The following is a 14,274-nucleotide window of genomic DNA, read 5'->3' on the forward strand; positions in this document are numbered from 1 at the left end:
AACAAGATGCTTGGGCTCCAATGTGATTATAACTGTTACTGTCCTGGTATAGATTAGTTATATGAGTTAAAGCCTGGCTTTTAGTCTTGAAGTATTAATTCTTTTTGGGGGTTGTGAGTGTTGATCAGCTTGCTAGTACACCTGCAAAAGCTAAAACTATGTTATAGAAATCTCTGCCAGATTCCATGGCAGAACGAGAGGCCCGGGAAATGTGCTTGATGGTTACTTTCACAGACTTTCTGTTCTGGCTATTTTGAGTCAGTGAACTTGCCTTCACTTGGGTTTCTTTTCTCTGCTAGTGCTGTTTTAATGGTTCAGTGGCTGAAATGTGTGCTGACGATTCATGCATCGTACCTATCCACGGTAAGTCTTATCATGGTTGGGCTTTGTTTTGGTTAGGATTAGAAACTCTAATGACCCTTTGCTTCCTTTAGAGAGTTTCTTTATTATTTCATCATCGTCATTATTATACACATTTTTGAGGTGGGGTCTCACTATATAGCTCTGGCTGGAGTAGAGCTTGCTATGTGGACAGATGAGGCTAACTTTGAACTCACAGAGATCTGCCTGCCTCTGCTTCTTGAATGCTGGGATTAAAGGAGTTATACTACCATGCCTAATAAGGAACATAATTTTCACCCCAAGACAAGGTTTCTATGTGTATTCCTGGCTTCCCTGGAATTTGCTCTGTAGACCAGGCTGGCATCTGTCTCCCAAGTGCTTGGATTAAAGGTGTGTGCCACCACCACTCACCTTGAGCTTTTTAGTCTGTATGTGTTGGGGGTTGCCTGTGCTATGACATGTGACGGTCAGAGGACAACTTGACTCTTGGCCTTAATGTGGGTTTTTGGGGTCAAACTTGGGTCGTCAGGTTTAGTGGCAAATACCTTTAGCATGCCGTTTTACTGAATGTATTGATGTTTTTTGTTTTGTGTATATGAGTATTTTGTATGTGTGCATATATACCAGATGCCCGTGGAGGTCAGAAAGAGGGTATTGGCTTTCCTGGCACTGGAGCTATCAATGGCTGTGAGCCACCATGTGGGTGCTGGGAACCAAACCTGATTCCTCTAACTGCTCAGTCATTTCCGCAGCCCCATTATGAGGTTCTTTTTGAGGCAGGGCTTTGTAGCTTGGGCTGGTCTGGAACTCACTTTGTGGCTGAGTCTGGCTTTATACTCCAGCCATTCCTGCCTCAGTTTCCTAAGAGCTGCAGTTACAAGCATGAGCCGCCACACCTGGCTATCAGTTATATTTTAAACTAAAAATAAACTAAAAAAATAATGATTTTGTTTGCTTATCATTTTATGGTATATTTTTTCAAAAAGTTTTAGCATATGATTAAAAAAAAACCCCAATTAATTTATAGGTCCCCTCCCCTTATGGTATGTAAATAGGATGCATTCATATGTAGAATCTCAAGGTTGGAGAAGCTTCTGGTGCTCCAGAGCCTATGGCAGGTGTAGATAATGTGCTGGATACCGGGTAAGCTTTAGAGGAAAGTCCCTTCAGTTCTACATGTCTTGTGGGTGATTTTTATTAGCTACCCCTGTTCGTCTTATCTGAAGTAGTTTATCAGTATGCAGGAGTTAGCTCTGCCATCTGCCCTAGCTGACAAGTTGTTACCCACCTCCCACCCCGTTTTTCTGTGTAGCCTTAACTGTCCTAGAATTTGCTCTGTAGGTCAGACTGACCTGGAACTCACAGAGATCCAGCTGCCTCTGCCTCCCAAGTGCTGAGATTAAAGGCGTGCGCCACTGCTACCTGGCAGTGGTGATTCCTGTCTTTTTTTCTTTTCTTTTGAAGTTATTTTTTCCTGCCAGGATATCAGGAGCCTTCTTTGAAAGTTTGTCATGTTGCTAGGCTGTGTCCCAAAGCTCCACTGTCCCCAGAAGTACTTCTGACAGATGCTTGGGTAGGGCTAGCTGCATGATTTGTGTGTGTTCCTCTTAGATGTTGGTGATGATGAGAAGTGGTGTCATCTGTCTGTCTGTCTCTTCTAGTTGCCCGACCTGGTACACCAGCTGGGGACCCTCTACCAGCTAATGGAAAGCAGAGTCAAAACGTTCCAGAAGCTCTCACACCTGCACGGGAAGCTCATTCTTCTCATCACACAAGTGAGCAGATAAACGATTCCCAGCTCAGCCTTGAGTGTCGTGGAGTGGAGAGAAGGGGGAGGACTACTCCAGTAGTGACAGACTCCAGTTCAGTCAGAAGTTGGCGAGTCAGAGTCCAAGCTTTAGCCTGGAGTGTTTGCTGAGTGAGAGTGGGAAAGCTTAACTGGACCTCTCCCCATCTGTGTTCACTCCCTCACCCCTCCTCCAGCTGACCTTGAACACACTCGCAAGAGTGCTAAATTACAGGCACAGAGTGCAGGCAAGCACTCACCTGATGAGTTACAGGCGTCTGTACTGTACTCAGCTCAGCGTGTTACTGTGAGCAGTGAGTTACAGGGCGTCTGTACTGAGCTCAGCTCAGCGTGTTACTGTGAGCAGTGGGTTACAGGGCGTCTAGACTGTACTCTGAGCTCAGCGAGATTGCTGTGAGCAGTGAGTTACAGGGCGTCTGTACTGTACTGAGCTCAGCGTGTTACTGTGAGCAGTGGGTTACAGGGCGTCTATACTGTACTCAGCTCAGTGTGTTACTGTGAGTAGCTAGTCATGGTGTATCTGATTAACATTTTGGTGCAATAATACTCTAATCACTGCACGTGGTTTCCTAACTCTCGTAGAGTAATTTCCCCTTACATGTTTTTCCTGTGCTTGTTCCAAGTTGTATTTGGGCTGTCCATTCATTTGGGGGAGTCCAGCAAGGGAGGGTAAGCCAGTAGGATGTTGGGGTGATGTTGGCTGTGCTTGAGATAAGCTTATAATTGCTTCATAATTCTGTCTTCCAGGTAACAGCATCAGAAAAAATGAAAAAAGTGCCTTCCCCTGGACAGAAGGCAAAATTGGTATATGAAGAAGGTAAAAAAAAAAGTTGGGTCAGAGGCTGGATGTTTTGTTATTTTTCATAGTAATTCGATTCTGTTTCCTTATAGAAATGCTCACATAAGCTCTTTTTAAATTACTATTTCAGGTCAGCATATGGAGTGATGGGTTTTGTCAGGAATCTTTACATATATGTGCCTCATAGTCATGTGCTGACAAGGGCAGTAGTCGCCCAAGAGCCTGAAAGTAGACTATGGCATTAGTGATTAGGAATGCCAGTGACCAGAACAGACTCTAAAAGATATTTGTTAGAGGCCAGAGAGATGACGGTTCTTTACCAAGCCTGAGGACCTGAGTTCAATCCCTAGGATCCACATGGTGGTAGGAGAGAATTGACTCCCAAAAGATGTGTCCTGACTGGCACGTGTTCTTGCGTGCACACATACACAAGATGTAATAAAATAAATTCAGTCAACCCCCTGACAAATACCAAGTTGAAGTTTTTTGAATTATTTTATTAAGCCTTCAAAGCATAATAGATATTCCTAATAGCATACACCTAATAGCATAATATATTAGGTGTATTATGAATCGGGTAAAGCCTTATTAGCAGTTTCAATGAGACAGAGTCCAGAATATTTTAGGGGGAATTTGTACAGTTAATAGGAATTAGTAATTATAAGTAAAATAAGCCTGAGACTATGCTTAGACATCCCGAGTAGTTTTATCGATTATAGAACCCATTTCCAAGAGTTTTTAATTTAAATATTACAAGGTACCACAGCATCAGAAAATCTGCTAATACAGTGATCAGTGTAACAGATGTCATTGGAGAACACTGGACATAGATAAGATTTTGGAAAAATACCATCTACACATCTTTAACAATTCCTAAGCAACCAAGGAATTGAAAGGAATTTCCTCATCTTAAACCCCTATCAAACAATATAAATTCACTAATGAAGCCAGGAATGAGATAGTAATGTACTTTTGATTGCTTCCAGGTGCCTTTCCTAAAGAATTCTAAGACTTTGGACTTTGCAAATATTATTCTTTGGTACACAGTAAAGTAAATACAACAAATCTGCAGTCAGCTGTTATTAATAGGTGGTATGCAAATTAGCAAGTGTCCTGGACACCAAGACCAGCAAAAAAGAGCCAACATTATTACACCTCAGAAGTAACTGATCATAGAATATTTTCAGAAGAAATGTCACAGCGGCAGCCAAAACGAGGAATACTAGAAAATGTCTAAGATGTGAAATAGAAAGGTTATAGAGAGCCAGATGGTGTTAGCATACACCTTTAATCCCAGCACTCAGGAGTCAGAGGTGGGCACATCTCTGAGTTCGAGGCCAGCCTGGTCTACAGATCGAGGTTCAGGACAGGCTCCAAAGCTACACAGAGAAACCCTGTCTCGAAAACAAACAAAACAACAAAAAAGAAAGGTTATAGAGAAAAATAATAATATGCCTGTATAAACAAACTTAAAGATAATCAAATAATTTTCAAAGAGAAAATCCTATATTTTAAAGTTGCTTACAACCTCTAAATTATTTTCTTGAATATTTTGCATATTTAAGTGAATCAAGAAAATCAGAGTAACTGATATAGATGAACAAGGTTGGAAGGCTTACCTTGCATGTCAAGACAGCCCTGAAAGATCTATAGAACTGTGGGATGTGGGTCAGCAGTATCTTTGACAGGCTTAGAGCCTGCTTTAGACTGCTTTTTCAGGCTGGGAAGACTGCTCATGTTACACTGTGTTACTTTGCTCTTCACACTTTAAAATGCACAAAGCATATATGGGCTACTTTACTGGAGGGAAAAATTACTAAGTAGTGGGGTCGCTTTAAAGAAGTGCAACTGGAACATCAGAGAGAGAACACTTCATGCATTGAGACTTTTTATTTCCTCCCTGAGACAGCATTATTCTGTGTAGCCCTGGCTGTCATGGAACTCGCTTTATAGACCAAGCTGGCCTTGAACTCACAGAGATCCACCTGCCTCTGCCTCCCAAGTTAATGTGGGATTAAAGACCTGCACCAACACCACCCAGCCTAGGTGTGAGCTTTTGAAACCTCAACGTCCACCCCCAACAAGGCCCCACCTCCTAATCCTTATAATCCTTCCTGCACAGTTCTGCTCCCTTGTGACTAAGCATTTAAATACATAGGCCTATGGGGACATTGCTGTTCAAACCACCGAGCTGTTTGTTTTCCTTCCATGCCTCTGCATTATTCTTAACTGGGCTGTTCACTCTAGATTTGAGTCTTTTGTTGGTGTTTAGGCGCTTGCATTAAGGTATCCTCAGAAAACTCACTTGCGGCGGGAAAGCTAAAGCGCCTGGTGGATTTTAATTTTTAATGAGATAAACATCTTATTATGAGACTTAACTCATAAATAAAAGCATTGGGATATTCAATTTTATGAGTATGCTAAGACTAAAAAAGCTGGAGAAAAATGACTTTAGAACACATGTAAGGAGAGTTGTATAGATTTGTCCATCATAGTCTTACTTATAAAATATTGTAACAATTTCTTATAAATAGTACAGTTCTTCATTAGTAGCTAATGGTTTATACCATTAGGCACACAACATCATGTACATGATGTAATAGTGAGAACTAGGAAGTAGAGGCCTGCCTAAGTTACCAACGTGGATAAGTTTGGTATAAAAACTGATTACAAAAATAACCATAGTTTTGAGTGCTGAGACTAAAGGCGTGTGTCACCATGCCTGGCTAATTCCTTAATTGTTCTAGATTATTGTATGTGTATGATTATTTTGCGTGTGTGTGTGTGTGTGTGTGTGTGTGTGTGTGTGTGTGTGTGTGTGTGTGTATGTGTGTATGAGCTGCCATGTGGGTGCTGGGGATGGAACCTGGGTCTTCCGCAAGAGCAGCCAGTGCTGTTAGTCACTGAACCAGCCCTCCAGCCCATTAATCTTATCCTATGTCAGCTTAGGTTGTTTTAAAAGCCACTCTGTGTAGAATGCCTTGGCTTATTCATACTGGAATCCAGCCTCGGCCCCACATTAGATCTAGTTTGTGAAAGTCGTTGAGAGCTCCTGATGGAGACTTGCTGAAGAGAGACCATTTGATGCTATGGATTGCTCCTGTGTGTGGTTGTGGAGCACTTCCTCTTGGGTCATTTAGTGAGTGCATCCTGTAAAAGCTGAAATTCTTGTCACCTGGATGTGCCGTGTGAGGCTGAGTTGGGTTTCAAGTCCATTTGTGTGGGTCCATCAGTGCAGTTCGGCTTTCCTGCTGCCTTCCATGAGAGGCCCATTCTGCTTGTTCTTCCATTTCGTCCCCATGGTCCTTAGATAATAATTAACTCGGTTGTTTTGTACATTTGAGTGTTTCATGTCTCAAAACTGTACACTTAACATAGTCTTTTTCTGTAACTACTACTTTTGTTATGGATCACAAACCATGCAAATGCATTTTTTTCAGATAGATGCATGAACCATCATTTCTTGTATAGAATTTTTACAGATCCACTGTGTCTATTTGGTGGTCTAGAAATGGCTGAATATTTTAAGATGGGATTTTATAGGGTTTTGGTACTTACTTTGAAATAATAAACATAGTTTTGTTATATTCATGTAAGTATTAAATTTAGGGCTAGAGATGGCTTGGGGATTAAGAGTCTTCCTCTTGGAGACAGGCCATGTTCGATTTCCGGCACCCACATTAGATGGCTTACAACTGCCTGTAACTTTATCTCCCTGGAGCCGGCGAGTTGTTCTGCTGGCAGCTACGCTTATGGGCGTACACACCATTTAAAGTGCAGTTAAATACAGAAGGGTGCAGTGAGAAGCTGGCTTAGAAGGTAGATGGCTACACCTGTAATCTCAGCTCTGGGGGCTGGGGCGAGGAGACTGCAGGTTCTAGGCCTGGGCCACACAAGACCCCAGCTCAAACCAGGCGAACGGCAAAGAACAATAGTCATTGGGTAGCACGTGTTCGGAGGTTGGTAGCATACTCTAAATACTATGCTGTGTTTCAGCACTGTGCTCTTTCTTTGACAGAATCTTCTGAAGAGGAGTCTGATGATGAAATTCCAGAAAAGGATTCTGATGTGAGTGAAATTTTTCTGGTCCAACTGCTTTTTATCCTCACCGTAAGGGAGCCCTTGTGAATGTTTTCCTTTGCTGTTTCCACCAGGATAATTGGGATGAAGACGAAGAGAAAGACAGTGAAAAAGACGAGGGTGTTGGTGAAGACAATGGAGAGGAAGAGGAGGAAGAGGAGGAGGAGGAGGACATTGAAGATGAAGAGAACGGGGAGGACAGAGATGTGTCAAGTGAGAAAGAGTTGAATGGAGATTCTGATCTAGATCCCGAGAACGAGAGTGAGGAAGAGTGACGCAGGAGAGAAGCAGCCAGTCACACTGTGAACCCTGGCTCGTCTTGCCCAACGCTGCCGCAGCCTCCCAGGGAGGCTTGCCACGTGCCGGAGACAAGAGGCCACCGTCATACGCTTCCAAGTTCACAGAGGCCACACCACCTTCCTGTCCTGAGAGCCCCAGAATGTAACTGTGTAAATAAGAGTGTTTCATGCAAATGTTAATAAACTTTACACAGTAAATAGACACACTTTCTGCCATGTACTGACACGAGTGTCCATATATGGTATATTTTTATAATACAATACTCTAGTATGACTGGTTCGATCATAAACTGGCTTAGGTGAAGACAGACGTGCCGTGGGGTCAGGAACTGGATGCTTGTGGAGGAGTCGGCTCTCATCTCAGGGTGGTGTCTTCCGTCAGTCCAGATGCCAAAGCAGCACTAATGAATTGTTCTTAATCTGGCTTACCTAATTTGATACGTTTTCATAAAACATGAAGGCATAACTAAAAATTGAAGTGAAAACGGCTGTGATTCACAGAAATAAAATCACAGCGTCCCCAGTTTGTCGTCTAACTGGTCATCGGACTTGGGTCAGACTGGACATTCGGTGCGCTTCCCCAAAATAACACTTATTTTTTAAAGTGTCATGTGAGATATTTTTTTAAACAAAACAAAATAATGGTAATTAAAGAAGCAAAGATTTAGCCATATTAAGAGTGTTCTTGTCTGCAGATTGTAAAGAATCATCTGTGTATAGATCAGACATGCTCTTACCTGCAGCTTTTTAAAACTTCAGTCACAGCTGCTTTTGAAGAGGTTTCCATTTTTATTTCAATTACTAATGGATCAGAGAACAATTGTTTATTTTTTCTCTTTGGTTTTAGATATTAATGATAACCTTGCTGGAATTTTTTTCCAAAGAAACTATTTTTATAATTCAGTAATTTAACGTTTTCTTTCCTCTTCATTACCCACTCTTGGCAGGGCTAGGGTATCTGTTTATCTTTAAAAATGATAAATCTTACTCAAGATTTTTTTATGTATGTATAAAGTATTTTGGTGTGCTACACAGCTTTTTCAAATTACCAGTAATTTGTCTTGTTTTTAAAAGAGTGAGCTAGTACTGACTTAGTGCTCACTAAGGGGCAGGTGGAGAGCTCACTTCTGCAGAAGGGCTGAGCAGATGCGTTGACTTTCCCACCTGTGAATGTGTAAGAACACCGGTACCCGGGAGGACTCCATCAGAGGCAGAGCAGGCTGCACAGCCGGAGCAGGAAGAGCATCTTGGGCAAGCTGCTGGTGCGATGTACAGTTATTTGTCTATAAATGGAGTTGTTTATGGCAATTTAATACCATTCTCTTTGTAAAGTGAATAAATACTCATCTTTACCCAGCGCGTGTCTCGTGGTATGTGTAGAGAGTATATAGCTGGATGCTTGGGCTTAGGGTGTGAAGGTATTTAAGGTGCTCTCCTTCCTAGCGTCCACAGGTGAGTACTTTCAAGGCCTGCTGTATGATGAAGTTAGCAGTAGTGAAGGAATGGGCACCTTGTTTTAAATCTCTCAGTGATGGCTGGTTATTTCTTGAGGCCACCTCATCTGGTTGGTGGCAACTCCCTATTACAAGGTTCTAGACATAAATAAGAGGTATTTGTGTTTAATTAGGCATCATGAAGCAACAACAGCAATAGAGGAAGCTTTTATTCTTTCTGTTTCCAGTTTAGAAACATCCAGTTAGGCCTGCCTGATTTTTTTCCCAGTGATAGAGAATTTCACTGTTGTGGTCTCAGTTGAGATAACGTGGTGGCCCACAGAGGCTATCTACTGAGAGCTACTCAGCGTTAGAGAATCTGAGCTTGCTTTACCCAGCAGGGCTGCATAAGGAGATGATTTGGCCTGGTTACCAGGTGTTTGGAAGGGTCTGCACTTGGCTGTATGGTGTGCTTTGATCTTGCAAGGGGGAGGTCTTTTGCCTCTCCCTTTGGCATATTATAAAAAGCCCTTTTGAATAAACCTCTGGGTGGCTGGGTATTGACCCAGGGCCCTCCCAAAGCTATCCTTTATCTGTCTTACTGTCTCTTCTGTCTACCTAACATTTCCTCATTCTTCTCTACACCTAAGAACCCTTTGAGAGGTGGGAGCAGGTCAGAGCTGGTTTCCCACAGACAAGGAAATTCGCTTGTGTGTGTGTTCCTTTTTGGGTCTTCCTGCTTTTTTTTATTAAAACTTTGAAGCCTGCAACCATAGTCAAGTCAGTGATCCCATGTCCTCGTTGGCTGTCTGTTTACTCTTGAGTATTCCCTCTCTCCCATCTTGTGTGGTTGGCTATTCAGTGAGTTCACATACGCTGTGTGGTACAGTACCGTAAATTCTGCCTTTGTGCGATTGTTGCCTTAGGTATAGACTACTAGATTGAGTATGTGGAATATATTTTTAGGTGTGAGTAGGTGTTACGGCCTCTGATTTGGTATTTTTGAATCTTTAATGCAAATGAGGTCTGAGGTTTGGAAATTAGATTGTGAAAATAATCCTCGAGAAGGACACTTCCCAACATGCTACATTCACACCTTGTCCCTATGCTGGTGGTTATTTAGGTGCCTGATGTATATATTGTTGAACAAAGGAACAAAGGCAACCTCTATGCCAAGCGTCTGGTTGTCATGGTTTGGATAAACATCCCTAAAGGCGGAAGCTTTAAAGGCTAGGGGTCCCCCTCCCCTATCATTCTTAGTTGAAGGTTCTTGTTCTCAGGAAGTACTGTGGGCCTCACCTCCAGCTCTTTAGCTTTGTTTCCTGGTTGAAGAGTTACGTGTGTGAAGGAAACTGGTACATAAACGTGGGAGAAAAGTAGGGAAGGCGTTGGGGCGGGAAGAAGGTGTCAGTTACATGAAGTGTAATCTGATTATTGAGAGATCCGGATGTTGGCAGAGGTGAGTCACAAGTAAGTGGATTATCTGGGAGAATTTTAACAGCTGAGCAAAGGCCTAAAGGCAGTTCCTCTTGTGAGGTCAACATGAGAAACAGGCAGGGAGTGCTGCGTGAGTTTAGGTCAGGAAGGTGGCTAGCACAGGCCCTGGAGATCATTGCAGAGGCTGGCTTCTGCTCTGAACTGAGAGGGGCGGGGCCTGTTGCATTTGAGCAGAATCCTCCGCTTTTCCAGTTGAGAATCCAGTGTTTTAGGACTAAAACAACAACAACAACAGAAAACTTGGTGTTTGAAGTAATCCATGATGGTGACTTGGGCCAGGATGGTAGTTACGGAGTGGGAGAGAATTCATTGTTGTCGGGTTGTTTTGAAGTTAGACTTGGTGGTGTTGGCCGCAAGGTGTGCGGGGCATCAGGTAGCTGGTCCACCACTGCCGCTTACACTGTTCTTTTGGCGGGACCATGACCATTGAAATCAGCATCCTCTCCGGCCTCACTAACACTGCTGGTTATAAGGCATTTTCTAATAACTTGTGGCACTCCACAGGTGATGCTGCTACCAACTAGTTATCTTGAGAGAGTTGCATGGGGGTAGCAGTTTGGCCTTGACATAGAGGTGACATTGCTCCCGAGCCATCATGAGTTTCCTTGGAGAGAATAGAAATGGAAGAAGCGCAAGGCACAGGGTGCTCCAGCGTTTCACGAAGAAGGAAAACCAACACGGGTTACCTCGAGGAACATGTGCAAAGAACTGACCGATCCTGGTGGGCTTCAGATTTGCATTCACATCTTAGCTGCAGGTTCTTTGAGCTGTTATTGACAGGTCTGCTGAACCCACTCAGGCAGCAATGGTTTTCATGGTGCCTTTTAAGTGACCATCCATTGGTCCCCTCTTTGAAGGCATCTCAGGCATATAACTCAGTTTTCTTTTAATCTAGTGTAGCGGTCTTGGCTGTGTGGTACCTCAGCACAAAACTTGACCCCAATTCACAGAGGAGTGGTGGAATGAAGCCACAGGGGTGTTAATGGATTAACAAGCTGCATGTTCACTATGAGAAAGAAAAAATAAGCCCTCTCAGCAGATTGCAGGCTGAGTAGTAATACATCCTCTTTCTACACAGGAAAGTCACATACAAAGCCGGTTATATCATTAGATGATTGATTTTGAACCAGTGTGGCATTGCAGTAGAGAAATGGTCAGGGGTGATCTTTCACAGCTGGTGCCAGGGACAGCTGTGATCTTTCCCCAGTGGCAGGCTGGGATGTCTTGGCTTCATTAAGGCCTGTACTAGTTTCTCTCTGTTCACCCAGCTTTTCTCCTAACAGGACAGTGACTTAAGTGAGGTTTGGGTGTGTTGGGTCTCCTTAGGTGTATTTAAAGCTGTTCGTTATGACTGGGTACCCCAGCAGTACATGTAGCTGCCCCAAGGAACAGACAGTAGATTCAGCTAGACTTCGATCTTGTTAGTTGTTCCCAGTCCGACAGAACCCTTTTCCCTGATGGTGGTAAAATGCCCATGACTTTCATGTAAACTGTGTATTAGGCAGTCACATTGGACAGCTGGAGGCCTGTTTAATTGATACCTTGTGATAGATTTGGGTATAAAAAAGGCGAATCAGCAGGATGCATTTCTGCTCATCATGAGAGGAGGTGAAACCAAGGGACAGAGCCTGGAGTGCAAATTCACACCGCAGTGTCTTCTTTTTTTTTTGGGGGGGGGGGGAGGACGCGGGAGAGTAACCACATCACCATCTGCCTCCAGGATGCTGCAAGAACGCAACGGGACAGTGAGTGGAGGGGACCTTGGATCAAGGGTGGACCCGTTTAAGCGATTGTTTTCGGATTGATTTGTTAGACATGTTCCCAGTATGGGCAGGAAAGGGTGAGGGGAAAGTTCTAGAGAAAGTTTCTGTTCAAGTCTGACACTTTGAAGAAATTTAACCGTGAATGGACAAAAGCCCTCTTTTCTAAAGTGAACTTTATTTTGAAAAGCCTACTGTTCTAACCAACAACAAATGCTGGAGAGGACCCTCATTCTCTGTTGGTGGCATTGCACACTGGTACAGCCGCTTTGAACATCAGTGTGGAGAATTCTCAAAAAGTTAAATCTCCATATGACCCCACTATGCCAACCTTGGCCTACACCCAGAGGTCTTACTCCACAGTCCTCCCCAGCCATGGCTGACTTCAGTGACCAGAATGGCATGATAACCCTAAAGGGACAGTAGTGACAAGTGTCGTAGAATATTTGAAGGTGCGTTCCTTTTGTTCACGTTGCATCTGTTTAGCTCTGTGAAGCTGTGTTACTGTGCCTGTGTAAAACACCTGATGGTCTAATAAAGAGCTGAACAGCCAATAGCAAGGCAGGAGAAAGGATAGGTGGGGCTGGCAGGCAGAGAGGATAAATAGGAGAAATCTGGGCAGAGGGACTGGAGATCTAAGATCAAGGAGCCGGAGGAGGAGGGTGACTCCAGGGACCAGCCACCCAGCTACACAGCAAGCCAGGGAGTAAGAGTAAGATTTACCCAAGTTAAGAGAGCAGCAAGAGCCCGGAGGCAAAAGATAAATTGGATAGTTAAGGAAAGCTGACTAGAAACTAAGCCAAGCTAAGGCCGGGCACTCATAATTCAGAATAAACCTCTGTGTGTGAATTTATTTGGGAGCTGGGTGGTGGGCCCCCCAAAAAGAGCCAAAAAGTAAAAATCCCTAACAACAGGCAAGCACCCCTTGATGATAACCAACAGCTCTCTAATTGGTCTTCAAATCTACTCAAAAAGAGGGAACTCATGCCTGGTGCTGGAAACCCAGCTAACTATTCAGTGCGAATGAAGTCATGGCTGTTGGAGGGGAACCTGGAGTCTCGAAGTTATTAAACCAGCAGAATCCCTAACAACAACCTATAAACACCCTTACAGACAGATAAGTCTCTTTACAACAGATGGAGACCACCACAGAACACCACAACCAATCAAAATGCAGAACTGTGGAACCTGATCTCAGTGGATACACAGTACTCCTGGCTCAGGGAACCCGATCTCAGTGGATACACAGCACTCCTGGCACCCCAGGCTCAGGGAACCTTGCAAAAGAGAGGCTGGAGAAATTGTTAGAGCCAGAGGATCAGGGAGTATGCTGTGAGATTGTGCTTCCTAGTAGTGTCGGAAGCTACGTCCATAAAGTCTCACCAATGTGACCGCCCGAACAGGAGCTGAACAAGGATGAGACCAAAGGACATGCCCAAGTGGACAGAGAAAAGCCCATGAGGCCTCAACTCTACACACACACACACACACACACACACACACACACACACACACACACACAAACTATAAACAACCGAGGAAAGCTGGGAGGGAGAGAGCATACCGATTTGTTGTCCAGCATCTAGCAGTCAGCTTGAAAACATAAGTAACATATGGACTGTACAGGTTATATTTAGGTATGTGTGTGTGTATGCATATATATATGTATGTGTATGCATATATATATATATATATATGCAATAACATATTAGTGAGAAAAGAGGCCAAGAATATGAAGGAGAGCAGGGAGGGTCTTGTGGGAGGAAAGGGAAGGGATAAATTAATTATAATCTTTAAAAAATGTAAAATGAGCCGGGTGGTGGTGGCGCATGCCTTTTAATCCCAGCTCTCAGGAGGCAGAGGCAGGCGGATCTCTATGAGTTCGAGGCCAGCCTGGTCTACAGATCAAGTTGCAGGACAGCTAGGACTGTGACACAGAGAAACTTTGTTTTGGAAATAAAAGTAAAATGAAAAAAACATTTTTTTCTGAGAGTAGGACATTATTGGAGAGATTTTGGAAACTGCAGAAGACATAGGGAAGTTAGACAAAGCTGTAACAGCAGTAACCATTATATTCTGGTAGATCTTTCAATTTTTTCCTCTTTGCGTGAGCATGTACACTTAGTGCGCATGTCCTCATCTGTGCTTGCATCTCGTGGTGTGTGTGGAGGTCAAAGGACGACTTGTGGACAGATCCCAGGGATCAAACTCAGTTGTCAGGCCTGGAGCCATGTACCTTTACCTGCTCAGCCATCTT

General features: G+C 43.6%; 1 protein-coding gene across 1 annotated transcript in view; it reads left to right on the top strand.

Moving 5' to 3' along the window:
• Wdr43 (WD repeat domain 43) overlaps positions 1 to 8,683 on the top strand; it is a 42,996-nt gene extending 34,313 nt beyond the window's left edge. The window contains exons 14-18 of the mRNA XM_006990703.4: positions 300 to 363; positions 2,004 to 2,117; positions 2,897 to 2,966; positions 6,967 to 7,016; positions 7,103 to 8,683. Coding sequence (XP_006990765.1) covers positions 300 to 363; positions 2,004 to 2,117; positions 2,897 to 2,966; positions 6,967 to 7,016; positions 7,103 to 7,303 — 499 coding nt within the window. The 3' untranslated portion in view covers positions 7,304 to 8,683. The remainder of the gene's footprint in view (positions 1 to 299; positions 364 to 2,003; positions 2,118 to 2,896; positions 2,967 to 6,966; positions 7,017 to 7,102) is intronic.
• The last annotated feature ends 5,591 nt before the right edge of the window (positions 8,684 to 14,274 follow it).

The sequence above is a fragment of the Peromyscus maniculatus genome, chromosome 22, assembly GCF_049852395.1.
Source record: "Peromyscus maniculatus bairdii isolate BWxNUB_F1_BW_parent chromosome 22, HU_Pman_BW_mat_3.1, whole genome shotgun sequence".
Lineage (NCBI taxonomy): Eukaryota > Metazoa > Chordata > Mammalia > Rodentia > Cricetidae > Peromyscus > Peromyscus maniculatus.